Source organism: Pan paniscus, chromosome 6, assembly GCF_029289425.2.
Source record: "Pan paniscus chromosome 6, NHGRI_mPanPan1-v2.0_pri, whole genome shotgun sequence".
In the NCBI taxonomy this organism is placed as follows: domain Eukaryota; kingdom Metazoa; phylum Chordata; class Mammalia; order Primates; family Hominidae; genus Pan; species Pan paniscus.
Genome location: NC_073255.2, coordinates 52,732,014 through 52,756,047, shown reverse-complemented (window position 1 = coordinate 52,756,047; position 24,034 = coordinate 52,732,014). Strand labels below are relative to the sequence as shown.

Here is a 24,034-nt window from a genome sequence, read left to right as displayed (position 1 = left end):
TCCATGCCTATCTCAATCTGAGATCATCGTTTTGCAGAACTTCTAGACATTTTCCCCCATTTCTAGAGGTTTTCATTCCATATGACAAGCACAGTGGGCTTAACAATTTTTTTTTTTTAATTTTTTTGTTGTTGTTGAGACGGAGTCCCTCTGTTGCCTAGGCTAGAGTGCAGTGGCCTGATCTTGGCTCACTGCAAGCTCCGCCTCCCAGGTTCACGCCATTCTCCTGCCTCAGCCTCCCGAATAGCTGGGACTACAGGTGCCTGCCACCACGCCCAAAATACAAAAATATTTTTTGTATTTTTAGTAGAGATGGGGTTTCACCCTGTTAACCAGGATGGTCTCGATCTCCTGACCTTGTGATCCGCCCGTCTCAGCCTCCCAAAGTGCTGGGATTACAGGCGTGAGCCACCGCGCCCGGCCGTTTTTTTTTTTTTTTTTTTTTGAGACGAAGTCTTGCTCTGTTGCCCAGGCTGGAGTGCAGAGGCACGGTCTCAGCTCACTGCAACCTCCGCCTCCCAGGTTCAAGTGATTCTCCTGCCTCAGCCTCCCAAGTAACTGGGGTTGCAGCTGCCTGCCACCACGCCCGGCTAATTTTTTGTATTTTTAGTAGAGTGGGGGTTTCACCATGTTGGCCAAGCTGGTCTTGAACTCATGACCTCAAGTGATCGATCCACCTGCCTCGGCCTCCACAAGCGCTGAGATTGCAGCCATGAGCCACCGCACCCAGCCAACAATTTTTATCTACAGATAGGTTTGGTTCAACATCCACAGTTTTGCATTAATCAAAACCTATCAGGAATTTGCAAACTTGCTTTCTCTGTGAACTCTTTTGTCATACAAGTGGGTAACCCGAGGTTCACTTTCTCCTGAGAACTGGCTGGGCTGGGCTCAATGAGATCCCTGAGGGTCATCTTGATTCTCACAGTTTCTATAAACATCTGCCTGTCCCTTCCACGTTTAGCATTTAACAACTAGCCCTGGGTCCCTGCTTTGGGTACAAGACGGGCAGCGTTTGCTTTTGTTTCAACAAATACCTTTTGCCTTTGGCTGTACCTCTTTCTTTTGCCTCTGAAATTTGCCCAAGTGACAAGTCTAAAGACAGTTCTCTTAGCTGGGCCATATTCCTTAATGGTGCAGGAGACACATGAGAGTCTCTCCATGGCCCACCAGCCTGGTCAGTGTCCTTGGCTGGCTGCCAGGTGGTGCACTCAGGCTCCAGGTCTCCTGTCAGCTTCCTCTCCCGCAGCCTTGCACACCCTCACTGAGTGCTGCCCTCCCTTCCCGTGCTCTTCAGATAACACCAGGCCCCCTCGTGACTCTAAGTCTTTCCCTGTGGTTATTTTGGCTGGAATGCCCATTCTTTTCCCCACATCCCTTCCTAAGCCCAGTATAAGACTGATACCCCAAGACTGCTCGCTCAAATGTGTCTTCTTTTGTGGAGATTCCCCTGGTCAGCCAGGCAGGATTCATCATCCTTTTCTCTTGGGTTTTACTTTTGTTATGAGATGTGTCTTCCATGGTTAATGTGACTGTTAAATAAGATAATACAGGAACAGTGTCTAGCAGGGCGCCTGGTGTGTAGCAGAGGCTCAATAGATGGTACCTGCTGTTACGATGAGGATGATGATCATCAAGATTTTAAACCATTTGACATGTAAATTTCATTTCTATAATCCATCTCAAGACAAATACATTAAACATTTAAAAACTATATGTATGAGAATAATCATTATGGGGTGATCAATAATAACAGAAAATGGAAAATAAGCAAAATGTTTAATCATCGGGGATAATAATTGTGCATATTAGGGTATATCTGTTCCATGTAATCTTATGCTGCTATTTACAACAGTGATTTTGGATGCTCTATGTCAACATGGAAAATAGTTATGATATTAATATAGTTAATAAAACAAAATATAAAATTGTATTGGCACTATACATTCAACGAAGCTGTACGTACGTGTGTATGTGTCTAAGGTTTTGAGAGAATCCAGGAGAATGGAGAAAGTTTGCTTTGCTGGGTAATGGGTCTGTTAGCATCATCTCTCCCTCAGGCTTCGGTTTCTGTCTGGGTGGTTGCCATGTGACTCCCAGGTAGGGAGACACTTCTCTCTCCCCAGGGCCTAGGATAGTACCTGCCCCACCCAGCGAGTGTTTGTTATATTAATGAACATATAGGCAGTGGTTCTCAAACCCCAGAACTTCAGAATCCCCTAAGGGTATGTGAAAACTATCACTGAGTCTCAGTTTCTGAGTCAGCAGGTCTAGGGTGGGGCTCCAGAATCTTCATTTCTGACAAATTCCCAGGTTAGTCCGATGCTGCTGCTCTGGGGACCCTACTTTGAGAACCCCTGCTATAAGATTTATCTATAAAAACTTATTCCTATGCTGCTGTAATTCTCCATCATGGGTGAAACCCCTGCTTCATCTTTCTCTTTAGCTTCGAAGCATGGCTTACTGGGTAAAGCTCAGCTGTACTTGACAGTCAACCCAGCTCCACGGGACATGGCCTGTCAGGTGCAGCCCCACCATGGTCTGGAAGCACACACCGTCTTCAGTGTCTTCTGCATGTCTGGAAAACCGGTACGTGGACAACCCCATGTCTGTCCTGAGAGACCCCAGACAGTGGCATCTGGCAGTCACAGCAGTCACGGGTGCTGTAGGAATGGACAGCGATGTCCTTCCCACCTGTGAAGGATTTCAGCCTGCAGTTGAATGTTGGAAAGTTGGTTAGGCATGAATGGGCTTCCCCACACACTAATGAGAGGAGTGCAAAGTGGCCCCCTGGTTGAGAAGGTTCAGAGTTTCACAAAGAGACACGGGCCTGCTCACCAGGAGTCGTCTGCCCTGCAGCCTGGTTAGAACAGGGGCCTCCGTTAATGCTGCCCTCAAGAAAAAGGCAGGCACGTGACCCAAAGTGAGGAGAGGAGCATGGCCCTTTCCCTCCCAGGGCACATTTCTAACACGGACTCACCCTTACTCTTTGTCTGGGCCATGGAGAAGACCATTGTGATTTTGTTGCTCAGGGTCTTGTGAGGGTGAAATGAGAGGATGGATTTAAAAAGATGAATGCAAACCAGCCTGGCCAACATGGTGAAACCCCATCTCTACTAAAAATACAAAAATTAGCTGGGTGTGGTGGTAGGTGCCTGTAATCCCAGCTACTTGGGAGGCTGAGGCAGGAGAATTGCTTGAACCCAGGAGGCGGAGGTTGCAGTGAGCCGAGATCGCGCCGTTGCACAGCAGCCTGGGAGACAGTGTGAGACTTGTCTCAAAAAAAAATTTAAAAAAAAGATGAATGCCTCAGGTGATGGGCAGGCAGGACAGGAGCCTGTGATATTGTGACCCTGGCACTGCCCTCTCCATCCTCTCAGCCAAGACACTGACCTCCCTGCCCTTCTGCCTGACCCCTTCTGTAGCAAGCCCCACCCTTGTCCTCCAGAGGGCCCAGACCATGGCCTTCCCTTGAGGCACCCCCACCCCTCCTTCCTGCTCCTCCTGCTGTGTGATGCCCAGCAGTGGGGAAGCTGAGGGGCAGCTGGGGCCCTTCACCCTGAGGGGGCTGTGACAGTCTGATTTGTGACTGTGGGGAGGTTCCAGGACAAGGAGAGGACACAGACACTGGTGGGGAATCTCAGTGTTGTTCGAAGAGCCCTTTGGGCTTGGTGAATGGAGAGCCCTGCAGGGCCCAGGGCTCTGGGCAGCTGGGAATGCTGCTTACCTGTCACTTACCCTCTTCCTGGCTGTAAAGAACGTCCTTGGTACAATGAAGGCTCAGCTGTGTGTGTATGTATTGTGATATCATTCACAGTGTGTTCATTTATACTATTTTTGCTCCCTTGGACTGGATCATAGGACTTCCATTATGAATTTAGTTACCAGATAGGAAACACCTCCAAACACCCTTTGTACCATGGGAGAGACACCCAGTATTATTTTGTGTTGCCAGCTGGTGAGCACTTGGACAATTACAAAGGTAAGCCGTGGTGCCAGCTGGAGTCACTAGCTGTGCCAACCTAGAGTTCTAAACCTTTTTTCCTGGTTTTCAAAAACTAAACTGTGTCTAGAAAATAAAATCACCTTGATCAGTTTAATGCTTTTCAGTTTAGGTTTATTATCTACCTTTTAGTGCAGAAAGAACATTAGTAATATCAATAAATTAAATCAGTTTTTTATATCTTAAATTTTAACTGAAATATACTATAAATGATAAAATGCCAGAGGATGTTTTTTCATATATAAATTAAATATTTAAAATCAGGACATTTCTTATTTGCTAATGAAATATGTCATATCTGGTGAATCTTGCATTTATTATAGATGAAACCAAATCAAAGTATCCCCCTAAGGAACAAAATGTGGGGTAAATGAATGTGAGTTAGCATGTTAGTAACATAACCTCAAAACAAAATGGATCCCACAGTGTTTACAACTTTCTGCTCTGACCCTGTTCCTGAGATTGTGGTTACTTCTAAACCAGTCCCTTGGAACTGGCTTCAACTGAGCATAAGAGACATGCAGCCATTTAGGAAGGTATCTTGACATGCGCAAACCCAGGCTGGTTAAATAAAAATCTTGGGGGTTGGTGACTTTTTAAGTTTCTGTTTTATTTTTTAAACGCCTGGAAGATTCTGATGTGCAGGGAAGGTTGAGAGTCACTAATCTAGAAGTTTCTTTAATTTGGACTGGTAAGATTATTAAAGCCTGAAGTCTGAACTAGTTCATTCACTTGATTTATTTAAGTTTCACCTCTCCTCTAAGCCAAGCTGAAATTCCTTCTTCTTCATGAAACTTTGCCTGTCACCTTCAGTTAGAAACACTTGCACCTTCTTCTAGATACAAGTCAATTACATTGAGCAAAACTTCTGAGCAGGGCATTTTGAGATCTTCATAATCGTGCTCTGCTTTGTATCACAGTGACTTTGTACTCCGTTTGATCTTGAGTTTTCTTGAAGTCAAGCTGCGTACGGGGTTATGTGAGACCTAGGCTGGGCAAATGTCCCAATAGAAGGACCTTGGGCCAGGGCCTCAGCTCTGTGTTGGAAGTAAAGATTTCTTAACATAAATTTACAGACCAAATTTCAGGTCACAGTCCCAGAGCAGTGTCAGGGTTAGTGATGTTACTCAAATCATTCACAACCATGGTATTTGTTTGTAATTGTCAGTATCAGTACAGCCAATTCCTATGAATACCTGAACTCAAGATTTATAAGGGGGCGAACATAAGCAAAATAAATACAATATATTAAATACTTAATACATACCTTTTCTTGTCCCATCTTTTGCATGAGTGAGTGTGGCGCAGACTCAGCTTGTCAAAATAAGTGGAGTCTTGCCTAAAAACTGCTCCTTCTTTGGGATTTTCTATATCCGTGCATAGGACCAACCTTATCTGTTAAGGGTATTTGTTAAAATTGCTGCCTCCAGAGCCCACCTAGTATCCACTGACTCAGGATTGTGGGGAGAAGATGGAGCACGGAATTTGCTTGTAGACGAGATGCCTGGCGCTTGGGCTGCAAGTGTCCATAGACCACATCTTGAGAAGTGTCAGCCTCCAAAATTAAGTCCCCAATCCTTGGCACTGAGTTTCAGGTTGAAAATAAAGATACATAAAGTATCTGAAATAAAGTTTCAGGTTGTTATAAAGATACATAGGGCACACCTGGGCGTCGATCTTTCTATGTGGTTCCTATGACGGTGCCTGTGGCCCTCAGCATCTGGCCATCACCTGCACTCTGAGCCTGATCTGCAGGTCCCCTCACCACAGCCCTGCACCCCTGTTACATGAAGGAATTCCTGGGTCCCCCAAATAAGTCTTATGTCTTTTAAAAAGTCCCCTCTGTCAGAATTCTTCACCTTTTTTCTAGGCCTGTTAAATTTCTATATATCATGTAGGAACTGGTCAAACCAAGCCTTGACAGTCCGTTGCCGAGTTTGTATTTCACTCCCTGGGCTCCCTGTGGCCCGGAGCCTGGCCCCTTTGTCAGCACTTGTCACAGTTTTAGTCATCCAGAAGATGCTGTCTGTGTGTGAAGAAGCATCTCTGTAACCCACATGTCCAAGATGACCCTCTTCTGACATGTTCCCTCACAGTCATGGTTTCCACTGAAATCACAGATGGCGAAGGCTCCAAGGTCCAGCCGTGCACTGTGGTGGTGACTGTGCTGCCCCGCTACCATGGAAATGACTGTCTGGGCGAGGACCTGTGAGTAACACAATGCCACACAGACATCCTAGCCATTGTTTGTATTTCTTCCAGAGTTGGCTCTCCCCCAAGTTGTTAACAAGCGTCAAAAACATGTCAGGAACTCATCTTCTTAAGATGGAGCAAATAAAAAAGTCCGGGTGCTATCACTGCAATCCTGCTAACTCATATTTGCATGGCATTCTTACAGGTTCTTCAGAGCCTATAAAGCTACTTTCTTCTTTTTTTTTGAGACAGAGTCTCCGCCTGTCACCCAGGCTGGAGAATGCAGTGGCACAATCTCGGCTCACTTGCAACCTCCACCTCCTGGGTTCAAGTGATTCTCCTGCCTCAGCCTCCTGAGTAGCTGGGATTACAGGTGCACGCCACCAAGCCTGACTGATTTTTGTATTTTTAATAGAGATGGGGTTTCACCATGTTGGTCAGGCTGGTCTCGAACTCCTGACTTTGTGATCCACCCGCCTCGGCCTCCCAAAATGCTGGGATTACAGGTGTGAGCCACCGCGCCCAGCCTCACTTTCTTCTTTTTTAAAAACAGTTTTTAAAGATATCATTTACATTCCACATGTTCCCATTTAAAGTATGCAACTCCTTGGTTTTAATAATTTATTGAATTATACAGCCTTCACCATAAGCTAGTTTTAGACAATTTTTCATCATCCCGTGAAAACCTTGACTTATTAGCAGTCACTCCCTTTACCCACCACCCAGCTTCCTCCCACCGGCCCCAGACAACCACAAATCTATTTAATATCTACAGGTTTGCTGATTCTGAAAATTTCATATAAATGAGATAATATAACATATGATCTTAAGTAACTGTCTTTTCACTGAGCATGTGAATGTTTTTGAGTTTCATCTATGTAGCAAAATATATTAGTACTTCATTATTTTTGTTGCTGAATAATATTTTATTGTATGAACATATTTTATTTATTCATTAATTAGTTGATGGATGTGTGGGTTGTTTTCACTTTTTGGCTATAATGAATCACACTGCTATGAACATTTATGTGCAGGTTTTTGTGTGAGTGTGTGGTTTCATTTTCCTTGGGTAGGTAACTAGGAATGGAAACAGTGTCCTATGGTAACTACCAAACTGTTTTCCGTAGTGGCTGCACCATTTTATATTCCCACTAACGAGGTATGAGAGTTCTGGTTTCTTGATATCCTAACCAACACTGGTTATTGTCTTTTTGTTCATAGCTGTTCTAGTTAGTATGAAGTGGTATCTCATTAAGGTTTGGACTTGCGTTTCTCTAATAATTGGTGAGGTTGAGCATCTTTTCATATGCTTTGTATATCTTCCTTGAAGAAATGTCTGCTTAGTACTTTACCCATTTTTATGTAGGTTATCTGTATTTTTATAATGGATAACCTAATTAAAACGTTTGTTTCTTGATTCTCAATTCTATTCCATTAGTCTAAATGTCTCTCCTCATACCAGTACTATGCTGCCTTGATTATTATAGTTTAGTAGTAAATTTTGAAACTGAAAAACCTGAGCCCACTAACTTTGTTCTTTTTACAAGGTTGGGTCTTTCCGGTCTCTCATATTTCCATATGAGTTTTAGAATCAGCCTGTCGATTTCTGCAAAAACAAAGCAGGACAGGCATGGGACAATGGCTTTGGTGCCGGCCAGCCTCTCCAGCCTTGCTCTGGCTGGGGCAGACTGGGGCTCCAGACTCCTGCTGCAGGGGGTAGAAAAACAAAACAAAACAAAAGCTAACTGGGATTTTCATAGGGATTTGTCAAGTCTGTACATCAGTTTGGGGAGTATCTTGTATCCTATAACCCTGCTGAACATGTTTGTTAGTATTAATAGTTTTTTACCGAATTCCTTGAGATTTTCTCTATATAAGATCATGTCATCTGTCACTAGAGATAGCTTTGCTTCTTTCTTTCTAATCTGGATGCCTTCCATTTCTATTTCTTGCCTAATTCTCTTGACTAGAACCTCCATTCAACGCTGAACAGAAGTGGCAAGCGTGGAAATCCTGGTCTTCTTCTCAGTTTTAAGGAGGAAGCATTCAGTCTTTCACCACTTCATATTAATATTAGCTAGAGGTCTTTCACAGACAACCGTTATCAGATTGAGGATGTTCTCTTCTATTCCTAGTTTGTTGTGTGTGTATTTCATTATAAAAACGTATTGGATTTTGTTAAATGCTTTTCCTAGGTCTATGGAGACAATTATATGTTTTTTGTCCCTTAGTCCATTAATTTGTTACGGTTTGGATGTTTGTGTCCTCTCTAAAATTCCTGTTCAAACTATCCCCAGTGCAACAGTAGTAAGAGGTGGTGCCTGTAGGAGGTGATTAGGCCATAAGGGTTCTGCTCTCATAAATGAAATCAGTCACTTTATAAAATGGCTGGAGGGAACTAGATAGGCCCTCTTTGGTCGTTCTGTCCCTTCTGTCATGTGAGGTCACAGCCTTCTTCCCCTCTGGAGGAGGCAGTAACAGGTGCCACCTTGGAAGCAGAGAGCAGCCTCACCAGACACTGAGCCTATTAGTGTCTTGATCTTACACTTTCCAGACTCCAAAACTGTGAAAATATATTTCTGTTCTTTATATATTACCCAGTCTCAGGTATTTTATTATAATAGCACAAACAAAGATACAAGTTATATAAAATTGATTGATTTTCAGATGTTGAATCACTCTTACAGTCTGGGAATAAATTCCATTTGGTCATGATGTATACATCTTTTTCTGTGTGCTGGATTTGATTTCTAGTACTTTTCTGAGGATTTTTGTGTCCATGTTCATAAGAGGTATTGGCCTGTAGTTTTCTTTCTTTTCCTGTGTTGTCTTTGTCTGGTTTTGGTATCAGAATAATACTGGCCCCAATCAATTTGGAAGTATTCCTTTTTTTTTTTTTTTTTTTTTTTTTTTTGAGACAAGGTTTCCATCTGTTGTCTAGGTTGGAGTACAGTGGCACGATCATGGCTCACTGCAGCCTTGACCTCCTAGGCTCAAGCCATCCTTCCACCTCAGCCTCCCAAGTAGCTGGGATTATAGGCACATGCCACCATGCCTGGCTAATTTCATCATGTTGCCCAGGCTGGTCTCGAACTCCTGGGCTCAAGCAATCCTCCCACCTTGGCCTCCCAAAGTGCTGGGATAACAAGTGTGTGCCAGCACACCTAGCTTCCTTTGCATTCAAATATTTGGAAGATTTTGTGAAGGATGGGTAGTGATTCTTCTATAAACATTTACCAGCAAAGTTATTTGGACCTGGCATTTTCTTTGTGGAAATTTTGAAATGACTGATTCAGTATCTTTACTATTCAGATTTCTGTTTCTTCTTGAGTCAGTTTCAGTAGTTTGTTTCTTTCTAGGAATTTTCCATTTCATCTACATTCTCTATTTTTTTTGGCATACAGTTTTGTATGGTGTTCTCCTATAATCCTTTTTATTTCTATATGGTCAGTAGAGATATCAATTTCATTCCTGATTTTAGTAATTTAAGTCATCTCTTTTTCCCTCTCTTATTTTTTGTCTGTCAGTCTAGCTAAAGATTTGTCATTTTGTTGATGTTTTCAAAAAACCAGCTTTTGGCTTCATTGATTCTTATTGTTGTGGTTGTTTTTCTATTCTCTATTTCATTCATTTCTACACTAGTTTTTATTCTTTTTTTCCCCACCTTGTGCTTGCTCTGGTTTACTTTGCTTTTGTTTTTTTTTTGTTTGTTTCTTAAGGTGAAAAATTAGATTATTGATTCGTCATCTTCTTTATAGCCATTTATAGCTTTAAATTCCCTTCAAGCACTGATTTAGCTGCATCCAATGTGTTTTAGAATGTTGGTGTTTTCATTTATTAATCTCAAAGCATTTTGTAATTCTTGTTGCAATTTCTTCTTTGAACCATTGATTATAATATTTAGGAGTATGTCTTTTACTTTTTTACATATTTGTAATTTTCCAAATATCTTTTGTCATTGATTTCTAATTATTTAATTCCATCATGGTCAGAGGATATACTCTGTATAATAGCGGTAGTTTAAAATTTATTGAGTTTTGTTTGTGGCCTACTATATGGTGTATTCTAGAAAATGTCCCATGTGCACTCGAAAAGAATATGTATCTGATTTTGTTGGCTAAATGTTCAATGGTTATCTGTTAGGTCTAATTAATTTATATTATTGTTTGAGTCTTATGTATCCTTGTTGATTTTCTGCCTGGTGGTTCTATCCATTATTGACAGTATTATTGTTTTGAGTTTTCTGTGTCCCTTCAGTTCTGTCCATTATTGCTCATGTATATGGAACCTGTTGTTAGGTCCCTATATGTTTACAATTTTTTAATCTTCCTGGTGAATTTACCTACATTATCATTAGAAAATGTCCCTCTTTATTGCTACTATCTGTTTTTGTCTAATTTCTTTTTTGTCTGATATAACCACTCTACATGCCTTGCTGTTACTGTTTGCATGTCTCTTTCCATCCTTTTACTTACAACCTAATTTTATCCTTGAACCTAAAGTAGTCTCCAGTAGACAGCATATAGTTGAATCTTGGTTTTGTGTATAGTCTTACAATCTCTGCCTTTTGGTTGAATCATGTAATCTATTCACATTTAATATTATTATTGATGTGGTTGGATGGATTTATGTATGCCATTTTGCTTATTTTTTGCATGTCTCATTATTACTTTGCTCCTCTATTTCTTCTTTACTGCCTCCTTTTATGTTAAGTATTTTCTAGTATATCATTTTCACTCCTTTAATGATTATTATGTCTTTTTAGATATTTTCTTAGTTGTTGCACTAAGGCTTACAATATACGCCTTAACTTACTAGAAACTACTTCAAATTTATATTAATTTCAGCAAGATGTAGAAAATTTACTCCTCTATAGATCCATTTCCTCTTCCCTTTTTGTGTTATGATTGTTATGTATGTTACATCTATCAGTGTTACAAACCCAACAGTCCAATGTTGTAATTATTGTTTTATAAAATTTTCTGTCTTTTTATTTTTTCTTGAGACAGAGTCTTGCTCTGTTGCCCAGGCTGGAGTGCAGTGCCGTGATCTCAGCTCACTGCAACCTCCGCCTCCTGGGTTCAAGCGATTCTACTGCCTCAGCCTCTGAAGTAGCTGGTATTACAGGCATGTGCCACTACGCCTGGCTAATTTTGTATTTTTAGTAGAGATGGGATTTCTCCATGTTGGTCAGGCTGGTCTCGAACTCCCGACCTCAGGTGATCCGCCTGCCTCGGCCTCCCAAAGTGCTGGGATTACAGGCATGAGCCACCACGCCTGGCCAGTTTTCTGTCTTTCAAAGAAACTGGAGAAGAGAGCACAAATATATTTTTAGAAATTGCTTTTAATGTATGCTAATCTTATTTAGTATTTTTGTTTGTCTTCATATCTTCCTGTGGCTTTAAGTTACCATCTAGTGTCATTTCTTTATTCTTGTATAGTTTTATTTCCACCTCCCTTATTTGTGTTTTTTTTGTTGTTGTTTTTTGTTTTGTTTTGTTTTGCCTTGAGACAAGGTCTCACCCTGTCGCCCAGGCTGCAGTGCAATGGCACAATCTTGGCTCACTGCAACCTCAGCCCCCTGGATTCAAGCAATTCTCCTGCCTCAGCCTCCCAAGTAGCTGGGATTACAGGCACACACCGCCACGCCCAGCTAATTTTTTGTATTTTTAGTAGAGATGGGGTTTCACCATGTTGGCCAGGCTGGTCTTGAATTCTTGACCTCAGGTGATCCACCTGCCTCAGCCTCCCAAAGTGCTGGGATTACAGGCATGAGCCACCACGCCTAGACTTTGTGTTCTTGTTACATTATATTTCTGTGTGTTATGGGCCCAACAGTACAGCTCTGTAGAAATGTCTTTATGCAATGGCTTTTTAAATAAGAAGAGAGAAAAAGATAATTCATGAACTTAATTGTTCAACATTTCTCTGAGTTGCCATTTTCTTCCTACTTTTTTCTTCCTGTTATTTATAATCTCTATTGCTCTGTCTTCAAGTTTCTAGATTCTTTCTTTTCTCAAATTTACTTTTGAACATTTCTTTTGTTATAATTATTATACATATAACTTCATAATTTCCATTTGGTTCTCTCTGTAACTTATAAATTTATAGCTTCTATCTGTTTATTGATAGTCTCTATTTGACTAAACATTGTTCTAACTTCCTTTGATTTTTAAAAATATGGTTTCCTTTCATTCTTTGAATCATGTTTATAATAGCTGTTTCAAAGTCCTTGCTAATTCCAACATCTGAGTCTCCTCATAGGCAGTTTCTATTGCCTGCTTATTTTTCTCATGTTTGGGTCACACTTAATGTTTCTTTGGATGTCTCATAATTTTTCATTGATAACTGGACATTTTAGATAATATATTGCAGCCACTCTGGGTATTGGCCTACCTCCTTTTCCTGGCTTGTTGTCGTTGTTTTTGTTTGTTTGGTCATTTGTTTATATGTTTATTAGTTTGGCAAGACGAATTCTGTAAAGTATATTTCCCCTCGTTGTGCAGCCAGTGATGTTTCTGCTCAGATTTATTTGTTCTTTTTATCTTTAACTTGGCTTCCTAGGGTCTTAGTCTCCATAAATCACTTATTGGTCAAGGGTGAACTTAAGCATCGTGTATAGAGCCCATGATGCATTTTCTAATCAATTAGAACATGATTTCTAATTAATTTACTTCTTGCAATGACCCACTGCGGTGTGTCCAGATGAAAATTTCTATTTTATACATTTGGAAACTGAGGATCATTTATTCTCTTAAACAATACTCTTGTGCTCATACAGCAAATAAATTGCAGAACAAGGGCTGGAACTGGCCTTTGACCTCATGTATAGGCCTCTTTTCACAATACTGTGTTATCTTTTCCAGTGCAAGTAAGTATGCTGTTTGTAAATAAGTAAATAAATGCGCAATTATTGAAACCCGGAGTCATAAACTCCGGCCAGCTGTAGCGTGGTGGTATCTCTGTCTGGCTCTGGAATACATTCCTTCATTTGCCATGATGCTTCTATATTAGTATCTGGTTTCTTGTGCCTTTTTTAGTTCTGATAAAAGGAGTTTTTGTAAAATTTTATATTATGACTTACAGTGTCTTTTTAGAGTTTCTGTTGCACAGACCAATTCTCCTTTGTATCATTCTCTTTCTACCCTGCCCTGTCCAAGAGGTATTTTTGCAACAAATCCATCCCACTCTTGGTAGTCAGGGTGAAAAGTTTTGCCGTGTGTTGGAACGGTAATGATAACTCTTGTGTTTCCTTCAGGTATAATTCCAGCCTGCAAAACCTTTCTACCCTCCAGCTGATGGGGAGTTACACAGAAATCAGGAACTACATCACTGTGATCACCAGAATCCTGAGTCGTTTGTCTAAGGAGGACAAAACTGCCTCCTGCAACCAATGGTCACGAATACAGGATGCATTAATTTCTTCAGTATGCAAATTGGCTTTTGTAGATCAGGTATGGCCCAGAGGAGGGTGAGTTTAGTGTCTGTAAACCTTTATCAAGTGGCAGGGCTCATGACTGGCTGGCTCACTAGCAAGTGGTCATGCTTATGAAACACAGGCAAGAAATGAGACCAAGAGGGCCAGCCAGCTCAGCTCCCATACATGGCTGTGGTCTCTCTAGTCAGCTCATATGTATCACAAATGAATGCTGCTGGTTTATAAAAGAGAGAATGACCAAGTCAATCGTTGTTACAGATAATTCTGCTGAAGTTTGTGTAAGTAAAACTTATGTGAAACAGTCTGATTTTATCTTGGAGAGTTAAGTTCATGATTTTGTGCAACTTCTGAAGAAATTACCATGTATTCAAATGTGACTGTACTTGCTCACAGCATTTATGCAACTGCTATCTTATAACTGTCAATAGAGAATATTCACATCTACAAAGAATATATCTTATTTAATTACAACTATAAGATACTTCACTTGATGTAATTTTTTTCTCATTCTTCCTCTTTTTAAAAATGTTGCTTAGCTCTGGCTGGGCGCAGTGGCTCAAGCCTGTAATCCCAGCACTTTGGGAGGCCAAGGCAGGCAGATCACGAGGTCAGGAGATCGTGACCATCCTGGCTAACACAGTGAAACCCCGTCTCCGCTAAAAATACAAAAAAAAAAAATTAGCCAGGTGTGGTGGCAGGCGCGTGCAGTCCCAGCTACTCGGGAGGCTGAGGCAGTAGAATGGCATGAACCCGGGAGGCAGAGCTTGCAGTGAGCTGAGATCGCGCCACTGCACTCCAGCCTGGGCGACAAAGCGAGACTCCGTCTCAAAAAAATAAAATAAAATAAAATAAAATAATAAATAAATTGTTGCTTAGCTCTGCACCCTTATTTCATCAGCCCTCGTGTCAGTTCCCTGATGGAGTGTGCTGAGGATGTCTAGGGGGCACACAGGAGAGATGCTGGATTCCAAGGAAAACTGGAGACAACAGTAATGGTCTCTCTACAGAAGGTCTGGCCTCCAATTGGTCTTTTGGCCAAAAAGCAGGGAATCTGTACTATTTCTACATAGGCAAGCTATAACTTTAACCCAAACAAGCTAATTTCCCTCTCCTTGCATTTTCTTTTTGTTTTATTGTTGTTTCTCCTGGTCAGGAAGAAATGATTGGTTCTGTTCTTATGTTGAGGGACCTCGTGAGCTTCTCTAATAAGGTAAGTGCAATTTTTTCCCAGGAATATTTTCCTATTTTATATAGTTTTGAGGGACATGATCAGTTCTTGAAAAATATACTGTCCAGAATCATAGTTTGACACTTAGATTAGAAATGTGATTTTCCCTTAAGAATTCATCTGAATAGCAAAGCCCATCTCAGAAATTTTGAATATAGAAATTTGGAATCTAGGCCAGGCACAGTGGCTCACACCTGTAATCTCAGCACTTTGGGAGGCCGAGGCGGGTGGATCCCGAAGTCAGGAGTTCAAGACCAGCCTGACCAACATGGTGAAACCCTGTCTCCACTAAAAATATAAAAATTAGCCGGGCATGGTGGTGCGCACCTGTAATCCCAGCTACTCAGGAGGAGTACTCTACTGAGACAGGAGAATCGCTTGAAGCCAGGAGGCGGAGGTTGCAGTGAGCCGAGATCGCGCCACTGCACTCCAGCCTGGGCAACAGAGTGAGACTCCATCAAAAAAACGAAAGGAAAGGAAAGGAAGGGAAGGGAAGGGAGGGGAGGGGGGGGAGGGAGGGGAAGGGAAGGGAAGGAGAGAGGGAGGAAGGAAGGAAGGAAAGAAAGAAAGAAAGAAAAGAAAGAAAAAGAAAAAGAAGGAAGAAAGGAAGAAATTTGGAATCCCAAAGTAGAAATGGATGAGAACACGTACTATCCATGCTATGAATAATTTTGGCAAGGGGCTTGTTCTTTATTGGTAACACATGGCATTGGGTTCTTCCTTCGTCACACCTTCTTTTCTTCTTGAGTCTCTGGCACACTTTCCTCCCCGTCAGCTGATGTTCCCCCTGCATTGCTGCTTGAGAGATGAGAAGAGCACGCATCATTCTCTCATCTACCTCCAGTCTGTGAATCTAACTATGGCCATGCTCTGTCACCACAGAAGGAATCTCCAGCCCCTGCATAGGCTTCTCCCTTTATTTGTGTGGAGCTCTCCTCCAGGCTCCTCTCATTGCCCCTCATCTCAATCTGAGTGACGGGTGCCCCAGTGTTGGACAATGCCTAGCCTGCATGGGTGCAGGCGGCACAGTCCTGCTCCTGCCCACCTTGCCTTCTCCAGAGTTTCTCTTTTCATTTTCCACTCTTTGCTGCTGCTTCCACTTCTTTCTTCTGAATGATCCTGCACATGCTTAGAATCTCACTTATTTAAAAAAAAAAATCCCTCTAGTGAAATCAAACCTGCTTCCAGCTTCCACCTAACTTTCATGTTCCTCTTCACAGCAGAGCATTTAAAAAGTGAGTTCTGAGTCTGTTATGGGCTATACTTGCTGCCTCTTGTTTGTGTGTGTGTTTTTTTAAGAGACAAGGTCTCACTGTGTGGCTCAGGCTGCCTCAAACTCCTGGACTCAAGCCATCCTCCCACCTCGGCCTTCTGAGTAGCTGGGATCACAGATGCACGTCACCACACCTGGCTTCTCATGCATTTTAGACCATCAAACTTTGGCTTCCATCTCCATCCACACTGCCGCTGCTCCTGCCAAAGTCACAGCAGATCTCTATCTGGCCAAATCCACTGGACACCTTCTGCTCCCCATTCTCTCCCTGCCGGGGGCCTTCTGTGGGGCTCAACCTGCTTTGGGGGACACGCTCTTCTCTAGGCTTCATGACATGGTTTCTTGGTTGGCCTTGTTGACTGACCCCTGTTGGCTCTTCCCATCTACAGTTACGTGGTCAGTATCTCAGAGCTTTGTCTTGGGCCTCCTAGATTCTCTGTCCACACCTCCTCCCTGTGTGATCTCATCCACTCCTTCCACTTTACATCCATCTGATAGGGACTCTGCAACCCACACCTCCAACCCAAAGCTGACTCAAGCTCCCCAGACACGCACGTATAACTACACGCTTTCTTTTCCACACGGGCCGAAACTGCACAGACCCAGCATGGCAGAGTGGGCTCCTCCCCCAACCCCTTCCAACCCCGTGTTCCTCCTCCTTTCTTCAGCCCAGGACAGGGCAGCACCGTCCATGCAGAATCCCATGTTAAAGCCCAGGTGTCACCGGAGTCCTTTCTTCCCCTCATCCATTCACTTATTAAGAAGTCCCATCTATTCTTCCTCAAACACGTAGCTAGAATCTTCCTACCTCTCCTGCCTCTACTGCGCTTCACCCAAATCCAAGCAAATGTCATTTCTCATCCAGGTTGGCAATTTCTCTCACTGTCCTGTCCTCTCTGCCTCCTCTCAGGCCACCTTAGAAAACAGGCTACACACAGCAGTCGAGTCATTGTAAAAGCCTGAGTCAGTGAGTGCCACTCTCCTGCTCAACACTCCCCGTGGCTTCTCCTTGCATGTGGAATAGAAGCTAAACATCTTATGCACCTGCAGTGTCTGGCTCCTTCTTTCCTTCTGTCCTCCTTTCCTGGCTTTTCTCCCGCTTCCTAACCATCCTGCAGGGATACTGCCTTGATCCTTTTCCCGCTGTGCCCTCCCCTTGGCTTTTCAAATAGCTGACCTTTCATTGACTCAGCACAAATGCTACTTACTTTCTTAGAGACATTGTCCTAGACCCACCATCTGAAGGTAATTATTATTATCCTCTCTTCCTGTTATGGGCTATCCCCTTCAATATTTTCACAACAGCAACTATCTCATTTATTTCTTTAATGCTGCTCTTCCCCCACTGGAATGTCGACTCCATGATACCAGGGATCTTCCTCTTCACCACAGAAATACCATAGGTGTAACGCATGGCAGGCGCTCAAGAGAGATGGGCAATGGATACAGGAATGGGGGCTGGATGGCCCTGTCCTCCTACCATCCCTCCTGCCTGAGTCTCCCCTCCTCATCTCAGGCTGCTCCACTCCAACAACCTCCGGTCTAGGTGGGAGGGCATCATCATTCACCTCTCTTCTGATGATCTGTCTTTATAAGCAACACACCTGGTCATGCCATCTGTTTGTTCAGAGTACTTGATGGCTTTCTAGTAGTTTGAGGACACAATCCAATTGCTCTTTTTTTTTTCAGACAGAGTCTCACTCTGTCGCCCAAGCTGGAGTGCAGTGGCACAATCTTGGCTCACTGAAACCTCTGCCTTCCGGGTTCAAGTGATTCTCCTGTCTCAGCCTCCCGAGTAGCTGGGATTACAGGTGCACGCCACCATACCTGGCCAATTTTTGTATTTTTAATAGAGACAGGGTTTCACCTTGTTGGTCAGGCTGGTCTCGAACTCCTGACCTCAGGTGATCCACCTGCCTCAGCCTCCCAAAGTGCTGGGATTACAGATGTGAGCCACCACGCCTGGCCCAATTGTTTTGTTTGTTTGTTTGTTTGTTTGTTTGTTTGTTTGTTTTTGAGACAGAGTCTTGCTCTGTCGCCCAGGCTGGAGTGTAGTGGGGCAAGCTTGGCTCACTGCAAGCTCTGTCTCCCGGGTTCACGCCATTCTACTGCCTCAGCCTCCCCAGCAGCTGAGACTACAGGCGCACACCACCATGCCCGGCTAATTTTTGTGTTTTTAGTAGAGACGGGATTTCACTGTGTTAGCCAGGATGGTCTCGATCTCCTGACCTTGTGATCCACCCACCTTGGCCTCCCAAAGTGCTGGGATTACAGGCGTGAGCCACCGTACCCAGTCCCAATTGTTCTTTGTATCATACGAGGACTTCACCCATTTCCACTTGACTCTCTGCACCTCATTGTGCACACAACCCAACGTAGGCATCTTCCCTGTATAGGCATTCGGGATGCCCCTTATGTCCTTGAAATGGTATGTTTTCCCATAACTGGAGCAGGTTACTTCTTCCCCTGGAAAAATATTACTTTCTCCTCAAGGGTAGATTCAAATGCCACCTTCTCCGTGAAATCTTCACAAAGGTCTGAAGGCAGAGTTCATTTTGTTCGAGACAAATTTGTACGTGACTTTGTTTTTAGCACTTCAACACCTTTGATTTGTAATTTCTTTTTGTGCATCTGTCTTCCAACTTTAGACTACTCAGCCTCTTAAGATACAAACTGTATTAGTTAAAATAATGTTAGCTGCTGTAACAGATAACCCTGAAATCCCAGAAGCTGAATACAACAGATATTTTTTCTTCATTCACACACATTCCGTAGCAGGTGTTCAGTGGGTGTCTCCCTCGTGGTGACTCAGGGACTCTGGCCCCGTCCATCTTGAGCCCCAATACCTCCACTCTGTGGCTTCCTAAGTCAGGGGAATAGCACATGGAGAAGGTATGCTGCCTGTCGGTCATGTGGCGCTGCAGGTGCACACCTCGCTGCACTCACGTTCCCCTGGTGAGCGTCACATGGGCTCACCTGGACTCGAGGGACCTGGGAAATGGAATTACTTCCCAGCGATGACCCTACATGAGGCTCCAGAGCATGAATCTGGTAGAGATCAAATCATTCCTGCCATTGTCCCTCTCTTGTGCATCTCTGAACCCCAGGGTCTGCCACAGTTCTTAGTTCAGAGTGGGAAATAAAAATGAACATGATTGTCCTCTTAAAGTGACCATTCTGATATTTTTGGTGAAAAAAGTGGGCATTGTGAAAGTGGGCATAATATATTCTTTAAAGCACTTGTTTAATTTTAAAGATTATTCTTTCATTTCAGTCCTAATATCCATGGTAAGCTACCTCATGTAAAGGGCCTTCAATAGTAGTTTAAACGCATTTCCAAATTAGTTTAATCTTATTGTGGTGGAAGAACTAGATTTTAAAAGGTATATCTAAGCCATTAGATATCATTGTGGTTAAATAAGCCTGGCCAATAGAAAACACAATCTCAGTTTCATTTCATGGACACACATTTATTTAGCAATTGCTAGGAGCTGCTAAGGTACAAAGAAGAAAAAGATTAGTCTGTGTCTTTTAAGCATTGATGAATGAAGTTGCAAACATACATTTCAATAAATATGCTTAGTCCTACGATCAGAAGAATGACAAAATTCTGCATAAACACAAGCAGTGATGCAGCTGACTTTGTCTCGTAGACATTTGAGGTTGGTTTTAAAAGATACGTAGTAAAGACTCATAGTTTTGTTAGATGTGATCATGGCATTGTGGGCATATTTTTAGAAAGAATCCTCATCTATTAGCACTACACACTAAAGTGTTCATGGATAAAAATAATATCTGAGATTTGCTTTTTGCTTCTAAATATTTTTTTAAAGTTAAGTAGAGAATAGAAGAAAAAATATTCCAGTGAATAATTGTTAAAGTTGGGTGATAGACATATTATACTGCCATACTATTCTTTCTACTTTGTGTAGGTTTGAAAGGGGACTACATTAAGAGTTCAGAAAAATAGGCTGGGCGTGGTGGCTCACACCTGTACTCCCAGCACTTTAGGAAGCTGAGGCGGGTGGATCATGAGGTCAGGAGTTCAAGATCAGCCTGGCCAAGATGGTGAAACCCCGTTTCTACTAAAAATACAAAAAATATTAGCTGGGCGTGGTGGTGGGTGCCTGTAATCCCAGCTACTCCGGAGGCTGAGGCAGAGAATTGCTTAAACCCAGGAGGTGGAGGATGCAGTGAGCCAAGATTGTGCCACTGCACTCCAGCCTGGGTGATAGAGTCAAACTCCGTCTCAAAAAAAAAAAAAAAAAAAAAAGTATATCTTTAGTCCCAGCACTTGGGAGGCTGAGGTGGGAGAATCATGTAAGCCCAGGAGTTCAAGTCTGCAGGGAGCTATGCTTGTGCCACTGCACTCCAGCCTGGGTGACAGAGTGAGACCCCATCTCTAAACAAAAAGAGAGAGAGAAAGAAAAAAAAGGAAAAGAAACAGAGAGAGAGAAAAGTAGGATTGGATTCTGCCAGTCCAAATGAGGGTAAAGGTACTGCAGGTAGAGAAATCTGGAGGGCATCAAGAAAAAGCCTCGATTCTTTGGGTACAATAAGAGATTCAGCATGGCTTGAGAACAGAATGCACGTAGGTAATGGGGAGGGAGAAGGCTGTGGGAGGAGGTGGGGGCCAATTTGTGAAGGGGTTTGCAAAGCGGTCGTTGGGGTTTAAAACAAATACCATCTTAAAGCATAGAGACCATTTATTTTCCTTTGGTCAAGAGGCCGAATATCAAAAAGCAACTTGCTACTTAGGAAGTTGGCCAATAATCACCTAGAGACCAAACCTGGACTTAAATCCAGTTCTCTCAGCCCGTAGTTCAGTCATTTTAATTCCTTATAATAATGAAAGAGGCAAGAATATATGCATCATATGCCATGAGGCACTTTATTTACATCTTTTCTGTTCGTGCAGCTAAGCTTTATGAGTGCAGTTCTCATCCTTAAATACACCCGGGCACTCGTTGCTCAAGGCCAGGCATTTTATTTACATCTTTTCTGTTCATGCAGCTAGGCTTTATGAGTGCGGTTCTCATCCTCAAGTACACCCGGGCACTCCTTGCTCAAGGCCAGTTCTCGGGGCCATTTGTGGTTGACAAAGGAGTGAGGCTTGAGCTCATCGGTCTCATATCCAGAGTCTGGGAAGTCTCTGAGCAAGAAAACTCGAAGGAGGAAGTCTATCTACATGAAGAAGGAATTACAGTCATCTCAGATTTATTGTTGGTAAGTCACACTTTTTCTCCATCCATAAAAATACTGTTTCCATATCCCAGGATGTTAACCTGTATTTGTAATTGCTTCTCAAAACCAAAAACAGAATCAGTTTCTGAAGTACTGTGTTCATTCTTCTGGGTGGCATTTTGGTATTTGGAGACTTTCATTTTGAATTTTAAGTATTTCATGGTAATATTATAATGTTTCCAGTGAAACCTTGCTTCTATTTTATCCTTTTTTTGTTTTGGTAGATTTTCATTTGGGATATTTGGGATGTTTGACTCAGAAACGTTATTTCTCAGGATACCTTCTGTTTTTTTGAGGAATGATGTGAAGTAATGCAAATGATTTATTGCATGCAGTAATTTTAAAAGTAGCCCTGCCGATACATAACTGCTTAAAAAGGCCAAAGTTTATTTCATTTATTTCTGCTCTGGTAACTTTGGAAATTGTCTCCAAGACTTTTTTATTTTTACTTTATGAAATGGCCAGTGCTTTCAAGAAGGAGTAAGTGAATAGGCTTCTGGCGTTCCTCTTCTGCCAATTTAGCATCCCTCTCCAGTCCTGCTGGCTTATTTAACTGATGGCTACTGTAACATTTGGGAAATTAGCAAGTAAATAGTCTATCTGAACCTACTAATAATCATCGTCATTACTCACAAGTGTTTAAGAACATTTGTTGCCTACTTACCCAGCGCTGAGCCCTAAGACCTGCGCTCTTGCTTCCTGCCATCCAATCTAACTTGAGATGGGCTTTTTAACTACTTTTCCCCTCTCCCCTAGTCTGGATTCAAGACAGTTTGCGCATTTGTGTTATAAACATCCCACGCCCTATGCTCTATGTTTCAGGGTTGTCTCTCTTTGAACCATGTTAGCACTGGGCAGATGGAGTTCCGGACCCTTCTTCATTACAACCTTCAGAGCTCTGTCCAGAGCCTGGGATCTGTCCAGGTGCATTTACCTGGTGACCTTGCTGGGCACAATCCTGCTGGGGCAGAGACACAGAGCCCATGCTACATTAGCCAGCTCATACTCTTCAAGAAGAACCCATATCCAGGGAGCCAAGCTCCTGGGCAGGTACAAGCTGACAGATGACCTGCCACTTCTAATGACCATTTCAAATTTGCAGTAATTGGGCTTAAATGACAAAAAGAGAAACTAGGTTGGCATATTTGCACCTGTTTTTTGCATGTTTGCACCCTCTTAGTGCCAAGAGGGATCACTTAGAACACGTTGCTGACTCTACTCGTCTTAGAAGATTAGCTTCTCCAGAAAACTCCTGGCAAAACTAGATGTCACTTGTATCTGGGACACTGGGCCCATTCACTGTTTCCTTGAGGCCTTCTAATCCATTGTCAGAGAACAGAAGTCTCTGGGGGGTTGCAGCATGTGATGCAGTGATTATGCAAGCATTCTGGCCAATCATGTCTTTAGAACGATGAAGATATGGGTCTAACATCAAATGTGGAGTATACCTGAATGACGCTTAAGAAGGGGCTGCTGAGGACATGTCAGTGCTTACCCCCCATCCTCCCTGCTCACCAGAGAGGCACTGCTGGGCTGAACCTGCAGGGTGGCCCCTGGCTCCCTGAGAGGTCAGGAGGAACAGGGGACCACAGTGAAAGGGGGATGTGAGGATGGGGAAGTCAGGGAGGATTGTCCCAGCCACTTGGCAGTTTTGTAGACATTCACTCGGAAGCTTTGTGAATGACCCCAGGGTCACCATGAGTGAGTTTGGAAGGGCAGAGAGCAAGGATTCTCTGTATTTCTGTAGCCCCAGACCCCAGTCTGGCTCAAGTACGTGGCTCATTTGGTGACCCAACAAATGTCTGATGGATGTATGGACAAATTAATGAGGTACATCTTATTTTGGTCAAAAAATTCTCATCTTTTACAGCATTTGCTTTTTTAGATGGAAATGGAAATGGCTAATCAGCATAGGAAAATAATTCAAACTAACAAGCAATAAAAAACACAAATTAAAATGATTTTTTTAACTCACAAAAGTGCAATTACTTAAAAACACTTACTGCTTGTGGAGATGCAGTGAGTAAACCAGGGCGTTTGGCAGTGTGACCTTTTGGAAAGCACTTTGTCAACTAGGCATCCAGCAACAACCTGGCCTACACTGTTACACTTGTAAGAATCTACACTAGGAAAATGAGAAAAGATTTGTTCAGAACAAGATGTCTTGTCGTATTTATTTGCTCAAAACAATATTATTATAACTCAAATAGAAATGTACCTAAATGTTCAGCATAGGGATAGAGTTCATATATAGCTAATTGATATTATGTCAATCAGGGAATTTTAGTAATTTGGGAAGACTGCAAAAATATAGACAACTGAGGCCGGGCACAGTGGCTCACGCCTGTAATCCCAGCAGTTTGGGAGGCCGAGGCGAGTGGATCACCTAAGGTCAGGAGTTCCAGACCAACCTGACCAACATGGTGAAACACCCATCTCTACTAAAAATACAAAAATTAGCCAGGTGTGGTGGCACGTGCCTGTAGTCCCAGCTACTCGGGAAGCTGAGGCAGGAGAATCGCTTGAACCTGGGAGGCAGAGGTTGCAGTGAGCCAAGATCACACCACTGCACTCCAGCCTAGGTGACAGAGCAAGACTCTGTGTCAAAAAAATATATAGATATAGATATAGACAACTAAATTGTCTGCCAAATAT

General features: G+C 42.7%; 1 protein-coding gene across 1 annotated transcript in view; it reads left to right on the top strand.

The window, feature by feature from the left end:
- Nucleotides 1–24,034, top strand: part of PKD1L1 (polycystin 1 like 1, transient receptor potential channel interacting) — a 263,204-nt gene that overhangs the window by 85,333 nt on the left and 153,837 nt on the right. The window contains exons 23-29 of the mRNA XM_055115919.2: nucleotides 2,447–2,589; nucleotides 3,862–3,982; nucleotides 6,100–6,211; nucleotides 13,455–13,650; nucleotides 14,788–14,844; nucleotides 21,149–21,361; nucleotides 22,202–22,429. Of these exons, the coding sequence (XP_054971894.1) occupies nucleotides 2,447–2,589; nucleotides 3,862–3,982; nucleotides 6,100–6,211; nucleotides 13,455–13,650; nucleotides 14,788–14,844; nucleotides 21,149–21,361; nucleotides 22,202–22,429 (1,070 nt within the window). The remainder of the gene's footprint in view (nucleotides 1–2,446; nucleotides 2,590–3,861; nucleotides 3,983–6,099; nucleotides 6,212–13,454; nucleotides 13,651–14,787; nucleotides 14,845–21,148; nucleotides 21,362–22,201; nucleotides 22,430–24,034) is intronic.